This window comes from Ips typographus, linkage group LG2 (genome assembly GCF_016097725.1).
Source record: "Ips typographus isolate SLU linkage group LG2, UJ_Ityp_2.0, whole genome shotgun sequence".
In the NCBI taxonomy this organism is placed as follows: Eukaryota; Metazoa; Arthropoda; class Insecta; order Coleoptera; family Curculionidae; genus Ips; species Ips typographus.
Window position 1 is genome coordinate 7,084,181 of NC_138423.1, and position 16,106 is coordinate 7,100,286.

At 34.1% G+C, this 16,106-nt stretch overlaps 1 protein-coding gene across 1 annotated transcript in view; it reads right to left on the reverse strand.

Annotated features, from left to right (window-relative positions):
• LOC145725596 (uncharacterized) overlaps window positions 1–16,106 on the reverse strand; it is a 67,555-nt gene that overhangs the window by 19,771 nt on the left and 31,678 nt on the right. Inside the window, exon 3 of the mRNA XM_081974400.1 lies at window positions 11,703–11,827. Within this exon, the coding sequence (XP_081830526.1) occupies window positions 11,703–11,827 (125 nt within the window). The remainder of the gene's footprint in view (window positions 1–11,702; window positions 11,828–16,106) is intronic.

Below are 16,106 nucleotides of genomic sequence, written 5' to 3' on the forward strand. Positions count from 1 at the left end.
GTCTATGGAACTTTCAGAACAATCCTAGATGCCTTTGACAATTTAAAACAACTCTGGAAAGGTTAAGACATTTGTAGAGGCCTCTGGCACTTTTTAGAAAGTTCTTAACATTCAGAGGTCAATGGAACTTTCAAAATGGTCTTAGAAGCCTAAGGCAATTTAAAACATTTCTGTGAAAATTTAAGACTTACAGATTTAGAGGTCTTTGGCACATTCAAAATGATCTTAGAGGCCTCTAACAGTTTAAAACAACTCTGATAAGAATTAAGACACTTGTAGAGGCCTTTGACAGTTTTTAGACGGTTTTCAGTAGCATTTAGAGGTCTCTGGCACTTTCAAAATGGCCCTATAGAGGTTTCTGGTAATTTAAATCAATTCTTAATCGAAATCACTACTCCACTTTTAGAAGTATCGTTCTAGACCCCGTTAAAATAGTCTGACATTAGTTTAACCGTCAAACAGATAATAGCTGGTAGTATGATGTTATAGAACACGCATTTTTTCTCGATCTTTGTCTAATAAAATAAGGTGAAGGAATGTGATGCAACAGTCAGAAGTCCCTGAACAGACCTATTTACCAGCACCGTGGTATCGTCGGCGTAACGAATGTTGTTTAGTCTGACTGTTTAAAAGTATTATTTTCTGAAATGTCTGACACAAATCATATTTTGCTCCATATTTTATTGATAGCGCTATTTCTGATCGCAACTACCTTTCGAAGATTTCTAGAGATCTGTTTGAAAATGTTCCAACAGATAGGTTGGTCTAAGTTACAGTCCGTTATCCTGAGAGGCTCAAAAAGAAACTTTTAGGCGTAAAAACGCATTATACAACAACAAAACCTCAAAAGCGTTCTGACTTTGCATATTCCGTACACATTATACAGTTAAGTAAACCACACATAAAAGTAACTTTAATTGCAAGCCTCTGAAGCAAATTACCTAAGAGCATAACTTGTGTAATAAAGCTCTTATATCACAGCGCAAAATTAGGAGACATAAAAAGTTATGGATTTAACGTAATGTGTATAATTCACAAGGGTGACACCATTTGGAGGTTTTGTTATTGTTTCTCTTCACACTAATTAGATGTAAATTAATCATTTCACCAAACTTCCGTGTCGGTAGCATAACGTCGTTAGTAGTTTTGCCGTATTGGTTTCAACATTGTGGTTTCAAGGTGAATTAAAATTCTATGTTGCGTAGGATCTTCTTTGAAGCGCTTTATTGAATTATTTAGCACGTTGTAACACTTCACTATTACCTAAGTCATTCGGTATTGTTGTTGCTATTAATGACGCTTTCACAAGCGGCTTTGATTTGGATTTTAGGTGTAATTTTCTCTCTTATCATGTCAATTCATCATGAATTACAAAAATGCACGCACACGAAACATTAACACCATTTATTAGCAATTTTCCAATTAATCTAGTAATTATTGACCGTCTCATTATAATCATAATGATTTGTGATTGCACAAAAATCAAACTGCAATATGCAACTCAAGGCTGAAAAATAAAAGTTGCGCCTAGAAATTCTGCAATAGACTGATTTAAATTTTGCTTTCTATTGAAATGTCATTGCAAAAACGAGTTTGGTCAGGCAATTTTTTTCCCCTAAATATTTTCTATGCGTTCATTTCTAATTATTGCATTATCATAGAACATTAATCGGTGGTTATAAGTTATTTCAGCTGAACAGAATTAGTCGAACAGAAAAAGGGCAGTTGAAGGGAACAGAAAAAGTGATTTGCAGATAATTGAAAAAAGAAAACACACTGAGAAACAATCTTTAACAATTTTCCTTTATTTTTTAAAAATCCTGATTATTGATTAAACAAAGTTTTGACGGAATGTGCACGTTTCACACTCACAATGTTGCCAGGTCTACTGTTAAAAAAGTATATCTACCGTTTTTGTGGTTCTTCTACCGTTCTCCTGTTTTTATTTTTTAAATTCAATATACCGTTTTTAACATTGCCATTATGTGGGTTGTGAAATGTTTTATATACTGCAAATCCCAAATCCACATGTTTTATTTTGTAATGTTTTTCGGGTTATTGGATAGATAATTTAATGGAAATTCCAAAAATGTGCTTAAAACCTGGAGTGAGAAACTCCCAGTGCGTTTTTGTCCCTGACTGTCTTTTCAAACTGGGTTTCTAGTAGTTCAAACTTAAATATCGCTTCTCTCACTGATTATACTGGTTTTTTTCAGGTTATTGGATAGGAAATTTAATGAGGATTTAAAAAATGCGGTTAAAACAGACATTTTCTCATTCCAAGTGGGTTTTGGAGGCGATTTTGTTCTTAACTGTTTTTTCAAACTGTGTTTCTAGCAGTTCAAACTTAAATATCGCTTCTCTCACTGATTGTACTGGTTTTTTTCAGGTTATTAGATAGGAAATTTAATGAGGATTTCAAAAATGCTGTTAAAACAGTCATTTTCTCATTCCAAGTGGGTTTTGGAGGCGATTTTGTTCTTCACTGTTTTTTCAAACTGTGTTTCTAGCAGTTCAAACTTAAATACCGCTTCTCTCACTGATTGTACTGGTTTTTTTCAGGTTATTGGATAGGAAATTTAATGAGGATTTCAAAAATGCGGTTAAAACAGTCATTTTCTCATTCCAAGTGGGTTTTGGAGGCGATTTTGTTCTTAACTGTTTTTTCAAACTGTGTTTCTAGCAGTTCAAACTTAAATATCGCTTCTCTCACTGATTGTACTGGTTTTTTTCAGGTTATTGGATAGGAAATTTAATGAGGATTTCAAAAATGCGGTTAAAACAGTCATTTTCTCATTCCAAGTGGGTTTTGGAGGCGATTTTGTTCTTCACTGTTTTTTCAAACTGTGTTTCTAGCAGTTCAAACTTAAATACCGCTTCTCTCACTGATTGTACTGGTTTTTTTCAGGTTATTGGATAGTAAATTTAATGAGGATTTCAAAAATGCGGTTAAAACAGTTATTTTCTCATTCCAAGTGGGTTTTAGAGGCGATTTTGTTCTTGACTGTGTTTTCAAACTGTGTTTCTAGCAGTTCGAACTTAAATACCGCTTCTCTCACTGATTGTACTGGTTTTTTTTCAGGTTATTGGATAGGAAATTTAATGAGGATTTCAAAAATGCGGTTAAAACAGTCATTTTCTCATTCCAAGTGGGTTTTGGAGGCGATTTTGTTCTTAACTGTTTTTTCAAACTGTGTTTCTAGCAGTTCAAACTTAAATATCGCTTCTCTCACTGATTGTACTGGTTTTTTTCAGGTTATTGGATAGGAAATTTAATGAGGATTTCAAAAATGCGGTTAAAACAGTCATTTTCTCATTCCAAGTGGGTTTTGGAGGCGATTTTGTTCTTAACTGTTTTTTCAAACTGTGTTTCTAGCAGTTCAAACTTAAATATCGCTTCTCTCACTGATTTTCAGGTTATTGGATAAGAAATTTAATGAGGATTTCAAAAATGCGGTTAAAACAGTCATTTTCTCATTCCAAGTGGGTTTTGGAGGCGATTTTGTTCTTGACTGTCTTTTCAAACTGTGTTTCTAGCAGTTCGAACTTAAATACCGCTTCTCTCACTGATTGTACTGGTTTTTTCAGGTTATTGGATAGGAAATTTAATGAGGATTTCAAAAATGCGGTTAAAACAGTTATTTTCTCATTCCAAGTGGGTTTTAGAGGCGATTTTGTTCTTGACTGTCTTTTCAAATTGTGTTTCTAGCAGTTCGAACTTAAGTACCGCTTCTCTCACTGATTGTACTGGTTTTTTTCAGGTTATTGAATAGGAAATTTAATGGGTATTTCAAAAATGTGCTTAAAACAGTCATTTTCTTATTCCAACTGGGTTTTACCAGCAAATTATTTTGTTCTTGACTGTCTTTTCAAACTGTGTTTCTGGCAGTTCAAACTTAAATATCGCTTCTCTCACTGATTGTACTGGTTTTTTCAGGTTATTGGATAGGAAATTTAATGAGGATTCCAAAAATGTGCTTAAAACAGTCCTTTTCTTAATCCAAGTGGGTTTTACCAGCGAATTTGGCTTTTCAAACTACGTTTCTGGTAGTTCAAACTTTGACACGCTTTTCTTTTTGACTGTACTAGATTTTGTAGGTTTTTTTTTAGGGAATTGAATAGGAAATTTAATGAGGATTTCAAAAATGTGCTTAAAATGACTGTTTTTCATTCCAAGTTGATTTACAGATACGATTACGATTTTATCCTTGACTGTCTTTTCAAACATCGTTTGAAGTCAATATTTGGCAGTTCAAACTTTGACACCGTTTTTCTACCTGACTGTACCAAATTTTGTAGTATTTTTTCGGGTTATTGAATCGGAAATGGAATGAGAATTCCAAGAATGTGCTTAAAACAGTATATAATTTTTTTTACTTTAAGTGGATCACGTGACTGCCTAGCTAAATTAATTAACATTATATATTATTAGATTTATGACAGTTAACAATTATCACGTGACCGTTTAGCTAAATAGTGTTCTAAATCACGTGATAACGGTCACTAACATCAAACTGTGCTAAAAGGTGGAAAAATCAGGGTTTAGAAAAGTTTTCTAGTAGTATTTGGTATAAAGCATGTTTCTGAGATTTTATGATAGATATTTTTTACTGTTGTCACGTGACTGCCTAGATAAAATCGTCTAAAACCACGTGATATCTGTCACAAATGTTAAAACTTAGAAAACGGTGAACAAAAGATGAAAAAATTAAAATTTGTATTTTTGGTTTATACATTATTTTTCGATCAAGAATCGTTGAATAAAATTTATGTATAATAATGAAAAATTAATTTTGTTTTTCTTATGTAAATTGTTTTTTTTTTAATATACCGTTTTTTGATCGATTAATCTACCGCTATTAAATATTTTGACTTGGCAACACTGTTCAGGGTGCTGCATTTTCGATGGTTTTACGGCGTACAGAGAAAACGGTAATAGATATAAAAAAAGTAGCATACGTGTTCTGATCTCTTTTTCTGAGCTGAAATGACTGGCGAAAAGTGGGCGGCGCAAACTTCTTTTGTTTCAAAGATACGGGGGGTTTTCGAAAATTGGTAATTTTTGAACCTCTTCTGTATTTCAGTTGCTCTTAAAGTTATCAAAAAAGGAAGAACGGTTCCCGGTAGAAGTTTTTATGTAGAATCCAATGGCGTAGTCAGTTTTTTTCTATTCCGTTTAGTTTCTGACATATGACAGTAAGTTACATTTTTTTAAATGGAACATCCTATATATTTTTACGTCATTTAATTCAGTTGATTTTTACCTTTTCAACGATGTATTACAACATATAAGTTTGTAGAGGTTAATCCTGTTATTTTAAAAAAAGACCTTTGCTAAGCTAAAAAAAGGCCAATATCTAAAATACCAAACAAAATCGGAAATCACATAAACTAACACATCAGAAAATTAAATATTTTTAATAAATCTTATTAAAATTCTAAGTTACAAACAGTTCTACCGTCACTTTAATAAGAAAAGTGGCCATTTCTATTTTCTACTATTTTTAAGGTAGAAGTTGAAAAAACTGTTTATAAACGACATGTAACATGTTAATATGAACATAGCCAAATTTTGTTTCAACTGTGGGTATTTTTATACATATTATTTAGCACTTTTTTGTTAAGGAAACGCTTTTTTTCTAATTACCAAGATTAACGTTTACAAACTTATATGTTTTAATACACCGTTGAAAAAGTAAAAACCAACAGAATTAAATGAACTAAAAATATGTACGGTGTTCCATTTAAAAAAATATAACTTACTGTCATATGTCAGAAACTAAACGTAATAGAAAAAACTGACTACGCCATTGGATTCTACGTCAAAACTTCTACCGGAAACCGTTATTCCTTTTTTGATAACTTTAATAGCAAATGAAATACAGAGGAGGTTCCAAAATGACCAATTTTCGAAAACCCCCCGTATCTTTGAAACAAAAGAAGTTTGTGCCGCCCACTTTTCGCCAGTCATCTCAACTCAGAAAAAGAAATCAGAACACGTATGCTACTTTTTTTCTATCTATTACCGTTTTCTCTGTACCCCGTAAAACCATCGAAAATGCAGCACCCTGTTCACACTAATTTTAACTACACAGGTAGTTGAAAGCAACATTCACCTTTTGTGACATTCTAACTTCTTCTGAAACAGGTTTTTCATCGAAATGTAGGAAAAAGCTTTTGGGGCCAGATTTAGGAGTGAAATGCTACTTTCAGCCAGAAATGTTCTTCTAATCCCAACCACTTTTTCGACTCGATGGTAAAGAGTAACCTTCAAAAATAGTAAATTACTATTTCTTATAGATAGCTAGTTGAACCGCAAGATAAAATTACCAAGTTCTAGATATTGTATGTATAGGTTATTGATTGCACATCGATGTTAATTTATGTCTTCATTGTGAAATTTGCCTTGGCTTATTTTGCATAAATGTGGGATTGAAGATAATTTAACAAATATGGGATTAATGTTAAGGACAGAACCTTATTGGTAATTTGTGTTTTTCCCTTTTTGCTCTTCAACATTAGTTTGAGTTGAATTTTTTGATAACTGACTCTAAATTGGAGAATTTTATTTAGCATGTAGCTATAAAATAAACAATATGACAAATCATGCAAATAAAAAAAATATATTAAAATTAATGTAAAAAAAATAAAATGGACAAATATGGACCTCTTTAAAAACAAGTAACGAATTAAAAGTAAAAACATTGTACAAAAACAAGCTAAAGCACTTAAATTACATGTTGTCTTAGGGCTCTTTTAAAATTACAAAAGGAGGGGAATGACACGCAGTCGTCTCCACAAATCTTTATTACGACCTTCAAAGGCCTGCTCTACTAGTTTCGGACATATAAATGGCCATCTTCAGGAGCTACAAGAATAACTTACTCTACTTATGCGAAACAGGTGTTTAACAAACGGGAAAAACCTACCTCAACTCGACAATCAATGTGCGGGCTGTCTTTTTATAAAGGGGGAGACAGTGAGACCCATGTTGTAAAAGTTTTGTGAATTTAAATTTTTAACACGTGTAGTATAAATTAAAAGGGTTTTTAAAAAATTTGAATAATTACCTGAATGGAGAAAAAAAGAAAAAACTGACACTACATCCTATTTAAACAAAAATACTTAAAATTAGACCCATTTTAAGGGCTGGGTTAGACCCTAGGGTGAAAAAGATAAATGTAAAACCAATCCACCATCCACGGCAGAGGCGATCGAACAGGAAACAAAATGGTGATTTTTAAAAAACTTTGAAAAAACCGCAGTGATAAGCCGTTAATACAAAGGCAGGGGGAAAAATCTTTTAAAATTGTTCAAATTATCACAGTTTTTTATTACATTGGGCAACATATTAAAATGCCGAAGACCTTTGTACAATACTGAATTGAACATATGTGTTGTTCTACAATTTCCACTCAAAACAAAATCAGAACAGTTTCTCGTGCTGTAACTGTGGACTTCGTCAAAAGACTTGATCCGCTTGCATATACAGGGTGTCCCACGACGAAAGACATCGATTGATATTGGAAAAAGTATAAATAGGAGAGTTTTGAAAATTTGGCAGGATACTAATGTGGGCATGCCCAATCCAACTAAAATATTTTCAAGATGGTTGCACTTCCGTTTATACCGGAAGTCGATCACAACTTTCTTATTTTAAATAGAACACCCTATATATTATTACATATTTGGATTCCTCACAAAATTCTGACCAACTTTTGTGTACAATGCCCTATGTCTATCTCTAGCCGTTTTCGAAATATTAGATGTTTTTCCAAAAAAGAGACAGTTGCAACGCTCAACATATTTTTGTACTCTGTCAAAACCGTATTTCATTTTGCAATGAAATTTTGGGTTATTGTAAATAAAGGATCGTTTTATTAAACTGAGGGTGCGTAATGACCCATTTGTATCTTCTTCATGTACCATCTCCGCGACGGAGGTTGGTAATCATCACAGCTATTCGGACTTTTGAAGCAGCCGTACCACTCTCTCAGATAGCGCAGCCACGACTTTTTCCTTCTTCCTATACTTCTTTTCCCAAGGATTTTTCCCTGCATTATAAGTTGAAGTCTGGCGTATTTTGTCCCACGTGTGATATGTCCAAGATATTGTAGCTTTCTGGTTTTAATAGTTTCTATGATTTCCATTTCTTTGTTTATCCTCCTCATTACCTCGTTGTTTGTAACATGTTCTGTCCAGGGTATCTTCAAAATTCTTCTATACGTCCACCTCTCGAATGATTCAAGTTTTCTGATAGTTGCCGCATTCAGGGTCCAGGCTTCCATTCCGTAAAGTAAGGTTGAGAAGACATAGCACTTCAATAGTCTGACTCTTAGGTTTAACTTCAGATCTCTTGTGCAGAGTACTCTTTTTAATTTGTTAAAATTTGCTCGTGCTATTTCTATTCTTGCTCTAATCTCTCTAGAGTAGTCATTTGTGGAGTCAATTAGTGTAGATACAGTCATATAGTCATATAGTTATTTATCTACTTGTTCGATCTTAGTGCCGTTAATTGTCAGCTGCTCGTTATATCTCTGTGTTTTTGATATTCTCATAAATTTTGTTTTCTTAGCATTCATTGTTAGTCCATATTCTTGACCACACTCGGCTATTCTGTTCATTAGTCTCTGAAGATCGTCGATATTTTCCGCTATAATTATGGTGTCATCTGCATATCTAATGTTGTTTACCGGTATTTCGTTTATTTTTATTCCTGCTGTCTCTTCCTCCAGTGCTTTTTTCAGGATCTCTTCGGAGTACGCGTTGAAGAGTAGCGGTGATAGTATGCATCCCTGTCTTACGCTTAATTTCGATTTCTTCTGACATGTGTCCGTTAATGCGTACCTTTGCTCGTTGTTCATAATATAGATTTGATATAATTCTTAGGTCATTGTAGTCTATTTGTTTTGCTTTGAGGACTTCCATTAGTTGTTTGTGGCGGACTCTATCAAACGCTTTGTTGTAGTCTATAAAACAAATGTACATATCCTGATTCACATCCAGACATCTCTGAATCAGTACATTGAGTGCGAAAAGGGCCTCTCGCGTGCCCAGACTTTTCCGAAAGCCAAATTGTGTTTCCCCTATATCCATGTCCAGTTTTTGATATATGCGATTATGGATGATTTTTAAGAATAATTTTAGTGTATGAGACATCAGACTAATGGTGCGGTGGTCGCTGCATTCCCTAGCATTCACTTTTTTGGGCAGGCAAATAAAGGTCGACACTAACCATTCTTTAGGAATAACACCTGACTTGTATATTTGATTAAACAGTTTCACCAAGATGTCTATGTATTCTGTTTCTATAATTTTCAGTAGCTCAATAGGAAGTTCGTCAGGGCCTGGGCTTTTTCCTTCTTTTGCTGTTTTTAAGGCATATACTATTTCTTCATTCGTATACACGAAGCAAATAATCCTGCAACCTCTCCATGCTATAATTTCTCATTGACTTATTATGCACTATTATATCAGAGTTATCCACGGATCTCCCATCAATGCAAAATAACAGGAGATTGTGGTCACTAATTTTTGGCGTGAGGTGCACATTGACCGAAAGACTACTGTCATTAGTGATCATATAATCAATAAGAGTTCCGCTTCGCTCAGCGACTCGCGTGGGTGCATCAACAACCTGGGAGAACCTATTCACACACAACCCCAAAGATAAAAGAAATACTTTGGCCATCTGTCACGAAGAACTGATGATCTAGAGAGACTTATTGTGTTGGGGTAAGTGGATGGAAATCGACCGTGAGGAAGATCACCAAGTCCCAGTTGGACTGGGACTACAGGAGTCTAAGGACAGAGAAGCTTGGAGAACAACAGTGTGCCCTCTCGTCAAAGGACGCAGAGAGATTATTATATTGTTACGGTTTGGGCCTACTATGCTCGATACTTCTGAACACTCGATTCGGGATGAAACCGATGCGCCGCAATATCTGGCGGGCGCGTGTTAAAGTAGGCCACAGTTAGGAAGCGACACCTGGACGCATCTTTGATATTCGAGGCAAATCGCAAAGCGTTTTGCGGTCATTCTAGAACGTGGTTTGCGAATCTAATAGAAGCGGTTTCACACGGCGGGAGTAGTGAATTTGGGAGCGCGGTAAAGTTTAAATAGTGGAATAATTGTGGAATTGTAGTAGTGTTTTTAGTAGCTGAGTTAATTATTGTACGGAGTGTTTTGAAGTGTAAATAAATTTATTAATTGTTGAGTTAAATTGACTTTGTGTGAACCCACGGGAAAATCGTAACTTACTTACTCGCAAATGGGAAAGTCCAGACGGAAAACGCTTTGTTTACCAAACAATAGTGCCCAATTCCGGCAAAGAGAATGTGCTGCGAGAACTACATAACAGTCGCGGAGGAGGACACTTTGGAGTAAGCCAGACTTTGGCTAGAATAAGAGATCGATTTTACTGGATTAACTTCAGAAAAGACGTTGAGGAATGGTGTAAACGGTGTGACCAGTGTTCGTTACAGAAGGGATCCAGCACAATTCAGGAACTTGAGAGAGAGAAGATGAAACCAAACAACGACCGTTTGAAGATGACACTGGACCACAGACCAGCTGGTGGCAATTATAAGGAAGGTGATGCTGTGTGGATGTTTCAACCCAGGAGGAGCAAAGGATTAAGTCAAAGATGGCAACGACACTGGGAGGGACCTTACAATGTCGTAAAAAGGTTAAACGACGTCGCGTACAGAGTCCAACGCAGCCCCAAAGGCAAGATGAAAATTGTCCATCTGGACAGACTCAAGAAATACCAGGGACTAGATGAAGCGGATCGGGACGATCAGCTTTAAGAGGGGGGCAGTGTTACGGTTTGGGCCTACTATGCTCGATACTTCTGAACGAGCACTCGATTCGGGATGAAACCGATGCGCCGCAATATCTGGCCAGGCGCGTGTTAAAGTAGGCCACAGTTAGGAAGCGACACCTGGAAGCATCTTTGATATTCGAGGCAAATCGCGAAGCGTTTTGCGGTCATTCTAGAACGTGGTTTGCGAATAAAATATAAATATAATAAATAGAAAAATATATAAATATATTTTTTTAGATAAAATAATAATATAAAGAAGCGGTTTCACACGGCGGGAGTAGTGAATTTGGGAGCGCGGTAAAGTTTAAATAGTGGAATAATTGTGGAATTGTAGTAGTGTTTTTAGTAGCTGAATTAATTATTGTACGGAGTGTTTTGAATAAATTTATTAATTGTTGAGTTAAATTGACTTTAATCGTAACAATATTGTCCTATTAAGTATAACCATTTTCAAATTAAATGTTTGGAAAGTACTTTATGCGGTCGTTTACACAATTTGTGCGCTAATCGAATCATCAAAACGATCCCAATTTGTACAACAAATACGTCTACAATTTGACTAATAGCGGACGATTAGAGTGTTATTGCTTACGGGTGGAATTCCGTCTCGGTCTGAATATGTTTCAGCGGGCAGTTTGACCACTTTCTATTATTTTTTTTCAAGTGAACCGAATACGGTTGTTTAATATTTTAATCGCACGTATGCACGGTCAAATCGTCGTTATTGTTACTTTAGCTCAAGAAAAAAAATGCCGAAAAAATCAAACAATAATTGAATTTGATGCGGTTACAGCATTGAAATCGATTTCGTTTTTTTTTCTTTGATTTTGCCGATGAATTGTAATTTTTTTTAATCGTAAACACGTAATAGCTCACCTCTACTCCGTTAGTTGCTTCAGATGAAGATACTGCTTCGGTGGTGGTTGATGTGGATGATTTTCCGAAAATCAGTGCAGTTGCCCTAATTCCGTAAACATCTTGTAGACTTAACCACAATACACCTGAAAATAATAAAGTTATTTAATATTCTTGTTATTGTCTATTCAGTGAAATTAATAGTATATTATTCAACGAGCATGAATGATTATTACTCATGAAGATAGCCATTACTCATGCGTGTAGAATACTATACTTTTTCTACGACTCGCTATGTTAAGTATTAACAACGAGAGAAAATAACACACCTGCTATTATTCGGTTTGGTACCAGACAATTTGACAGCTATTGCAAAAATCAAAGTACATTGAGATGACGTAACAATGTAATAAGTTTAGGAATAACAACAAAGATAACGTTAACAAGCGTTATATTCGAAACATTTGTCTCTATTACATTGTTACGTAAAAGCAGTTTACTTTGGTTTTTGCTATATATCTGTGGTGTGATTACTCACGGTGTGATAATGGGTGTTATTATCTATTCAAAACCAGTGAGTAATAAGCATATATTAATAATGCTTATTACTCACTGGAGAAGAAATAATTAATTATTTCAACTGGAACAATATCCGGCTGAGTTGTACTACTCGTAGCTTGACAATGTACAGGGTGATTAATTATATTTTACTCAATAACTAGCTGAATCTTGATCTGACAGCATGCACAGCTTAAATTACTAAAACTTTTGGCACTTTTCTTGAATCTCACGTCAAAATGACATATCATCACATATGCACTTTTTTTACATGTTTTGAATATTTCAAATAGAAACACCCTGTATTTTATTTTTTTAGTCGGATTTCTGAGTTCAAACATTTATATTTTATTTCTATATTCCTGACTGGTTGAACGTTGATTTTTATTGGTTTTTTTAATGACAACTGACAGAATATCAATTTTTTTCTGCCTCAGAAAATCCTCGAATTTAGCAGTTCAAATCGGAACATTATTATATGCACAAATTCAGTCGGAACATTTTTGGTCTCTTGAAAAATTTCCGTAACACTAACCGTTTCCGAGATAATCGATAATTTTTCTTTTTTTTTTGGAAGTTGCATCAAAGTTTTGAAAATTATCCGTATCTCCGCTAATTTTGTAGTTTCAGCGACTGAAGAACTCTCAAAATGTTGGTTTCAAACTGTTCTTTGCCTTCTTCTTAACTCTAACATGATTGAACATATACAGGGTGTTCAAAACGCAAAAACAAAAACAGTTGAATTTAAAACTAACGCTCTGCCAGTTGTGACCGCGTTTACCCAGTTTTAACAACGCAAATCTAGTCTACTAGGTGCAAAAAGCCATTCTGAACATTTTTTGTCCCTTGCAAAATCTCCGTAACTCTAACCGTTTCCGAGATATTCAACATTTTCCCTTTTTTTTGGAAATTGCATTAACATTTTGAAAATTCCGTATCTCCCGCCATTTTTGGGTTTCAGTGACTGTAGAAAACTGAAAATGTTCGTGTTGAAGTGCTCTTTCACCTCGTATTAATCCCAACATTAATGAACATGTACAGAATTTTGAAAACACAAAAAGAAAAACCGTTAAATTAGAAACTAACGCTCTGCCAGATGTGACTGCGTTTACCTGGTTCTAATCATGTGTAAACCTAGTCCACTGGGTGTACAAATTCAGACTGAACATTTTTGGTCTCTTGAAAAATGTCCGTAACTCTAACCGTTTCGGAGATATTCAACCTTTTTCCTTTTTTTTTGGAAATTGCTTCAACATTTTGAAAATTCCGTATCTCCCGCCATTTTTGGGTTTCAGTGACGGCAGAAAACTCAAAATGTTTGTTTCAAACTGCTCTTTCACCTCGTATTAATCCCAACATGGGTGAACATGTACAGAATGTTCAAAACACAAAAAGAAAAACGGTTAAATTTGAAACTAACGCTCTGCCAGTTGTGACCGCGTTTACGCGGTTCTAATCATGTGTAAACCTAGTACACTGTATGCACAAATTCAGTCGGAACATTTTTGGTCTCTTGCAAAATTTCCGTAATTCTAACCGTTTCCGAGATATTCAACCTTTTTCCTTTTTTTTCGGAAAATGCTTCAACTTTTTGAAAATTCCGTATCTCCCGCCATTTTTGGGTTTCAGTGACTGTAGAAAGCTCAAAATGTTTGTCTCAAACTGCTCTTTTAGCTCGTATAAATCCCAACATTGGTGAACATGTACAGAATGTTCAAAACACAAAAAGAAAAACGGTTAAATTAGAAACTAACGCTCTGCCAATTGTGGCCGCGTTTACCCGATTCTAATAATGTGTAAAGCTAGTACATTGTATGCACAAATTCAGTCGGAACATTTTTGGTCTCTTGCAAAATTTCCGTAACTCTAACCGTTTCCGAGATATGCAACATTTATCCTTTTTTTTTAAATTGCATTAACATTTTGAAAATTTTGTATCTTCCGCTATTTTTGGGTTTCAGTGACTGCAGAAAACTCAAAATGTTCGTTTCAAACTGCTCTTTCACCTCGTATTAATCCCAGCATTAATGAACATGTACAGAATGTTCAAAATACAAAAAGAAAAACGGTTAAATTTGAAACTAACGCTCTGCCAGTTGTGACCGCGTTTACGCGGTTCTAATCATGTGTAAACCTAGTACACTGTATGCACAAATTCAGTCGGAACATTTTTGGTCTCTTGCAAAATTTCCGTAATTCTAACCGTTTCCGAGATATTCAACATTTCATCAACATTTTGAAAATTCCGTATCTCTGCCATTTTTGGGGTTTCAGAGGCTGTAAAAAACTCAAAATATTCCTCTTGAACTACCCTTCCACCACGTGTCAACCACAGAACGAGTTACATCTACAGGATGTTCAAAAAAAAAACAAAAACAAAATCCAAAAAGTCCAATTTGAAACTAAAGCGCTCACAACACGTCCTGATTAGTCAATCTGAAAAAATTTTTGGTTTTTTACAAAATTTTCGTAAGCACTTTTTTACTTTTTTTGAAAAATGCAATCAAATTTTGAAAATACTTCGCTATTTTTGGGGAACAGAAAAGTAACCAACCTAACCTCAATAAATATTTGAAATCAGGGTTCTATTTAAATATTGCCCATAAATATTTGAACAATAATTACTTTCCAATTTTTAGTGTACAAAATGTTTAATTTGATTTTTTTTGTCATGTTTTCTTGTACCATTTATATTCTTAACTAATTTACCTACTTGACTAATAATTATTCACTGATTATTATTATTATTATTCGTATTAAGCCTGATTGATTTATCAAACAAAATGTTTGTTTTAGATAAAATTCTAAATTTTCTTACAGCTAATACTAAAGTTAAATCTTCAATGTTTAAACTTTCTGTTTAAATTGAATTTATGCTTTATTTATGATATTTCTGAAGTAGAATTAAAAAAAATATTCTTTTACTATTGATATTTAGTGCAGTAATGTGGCATTAGGCAGCAAAACTTAAAAAAAAAATAACGTTAAAAAAAGTTAGGTTACTTTTCAGCAAACTGTATGGTTCAATTAAAAGTTTTATAAAATCCCTTCTTTCTTAAGATTAATACTAAATTTATTGCTAATGCTAAAGTTACAGTTAAAGTTAAAAAAAATATAATCTAGGCTTTAGTAGTGGATTGTTTAATCCATAGCTTTGTCAATAGGAATCTTATTGTAATTCTTGAACAGTAAGTAACTCGCACCTAAAAACTTGCAATTTTCAAAAAAAAAAAGGAAAAATGTTGCATATCTCGGAAACGGTTAGAGTTACGGAAAATTTGCAAGAGACCAAAAATGTTCAGACTAAATTTGTGCATACAGTGTACTAGGTTTACACATGATTAGAACCGGGTAAATGCGGCCACAATTGGCAGAGCGTTAGTTTCAAATTTAACCGTTTTTCTTTTTGTGTTTTGAACATTTTGTACATGTTCACCAATGTTGGGATTTATACGAGGTGAAAGAGCAGTTTGAAACGAACATTTTGAGCTTTCTACAGTCACTGAAACCCAAAAATGGCGGGAGATACGGAATTTTCAAAATGTTGAAGCAATTTCCGAAAAAAAAGGAAAAAGGTTGCATATCTCGGAAACGGTTAGAGTTACGGAAATTTTGCAAGAGACCAAAAATGTTCTTTCTTGAAAATGATTCTTACAACAACCTAACAATTTAATTACATTTTACATACTTACATTTTTTTTGTCTTAAAATGTTAACTTTACTTTTTTAAAAAATAAAAACCCACTGTTAAGTAATTATTACTAATTATTGATTTTAAACAAAACACTCTACTTTCTGTTTGTGATTTGTGATGCATATCTTCAATGTAAAATATATGCCAACATGAACATATTAAAATTCATAAGT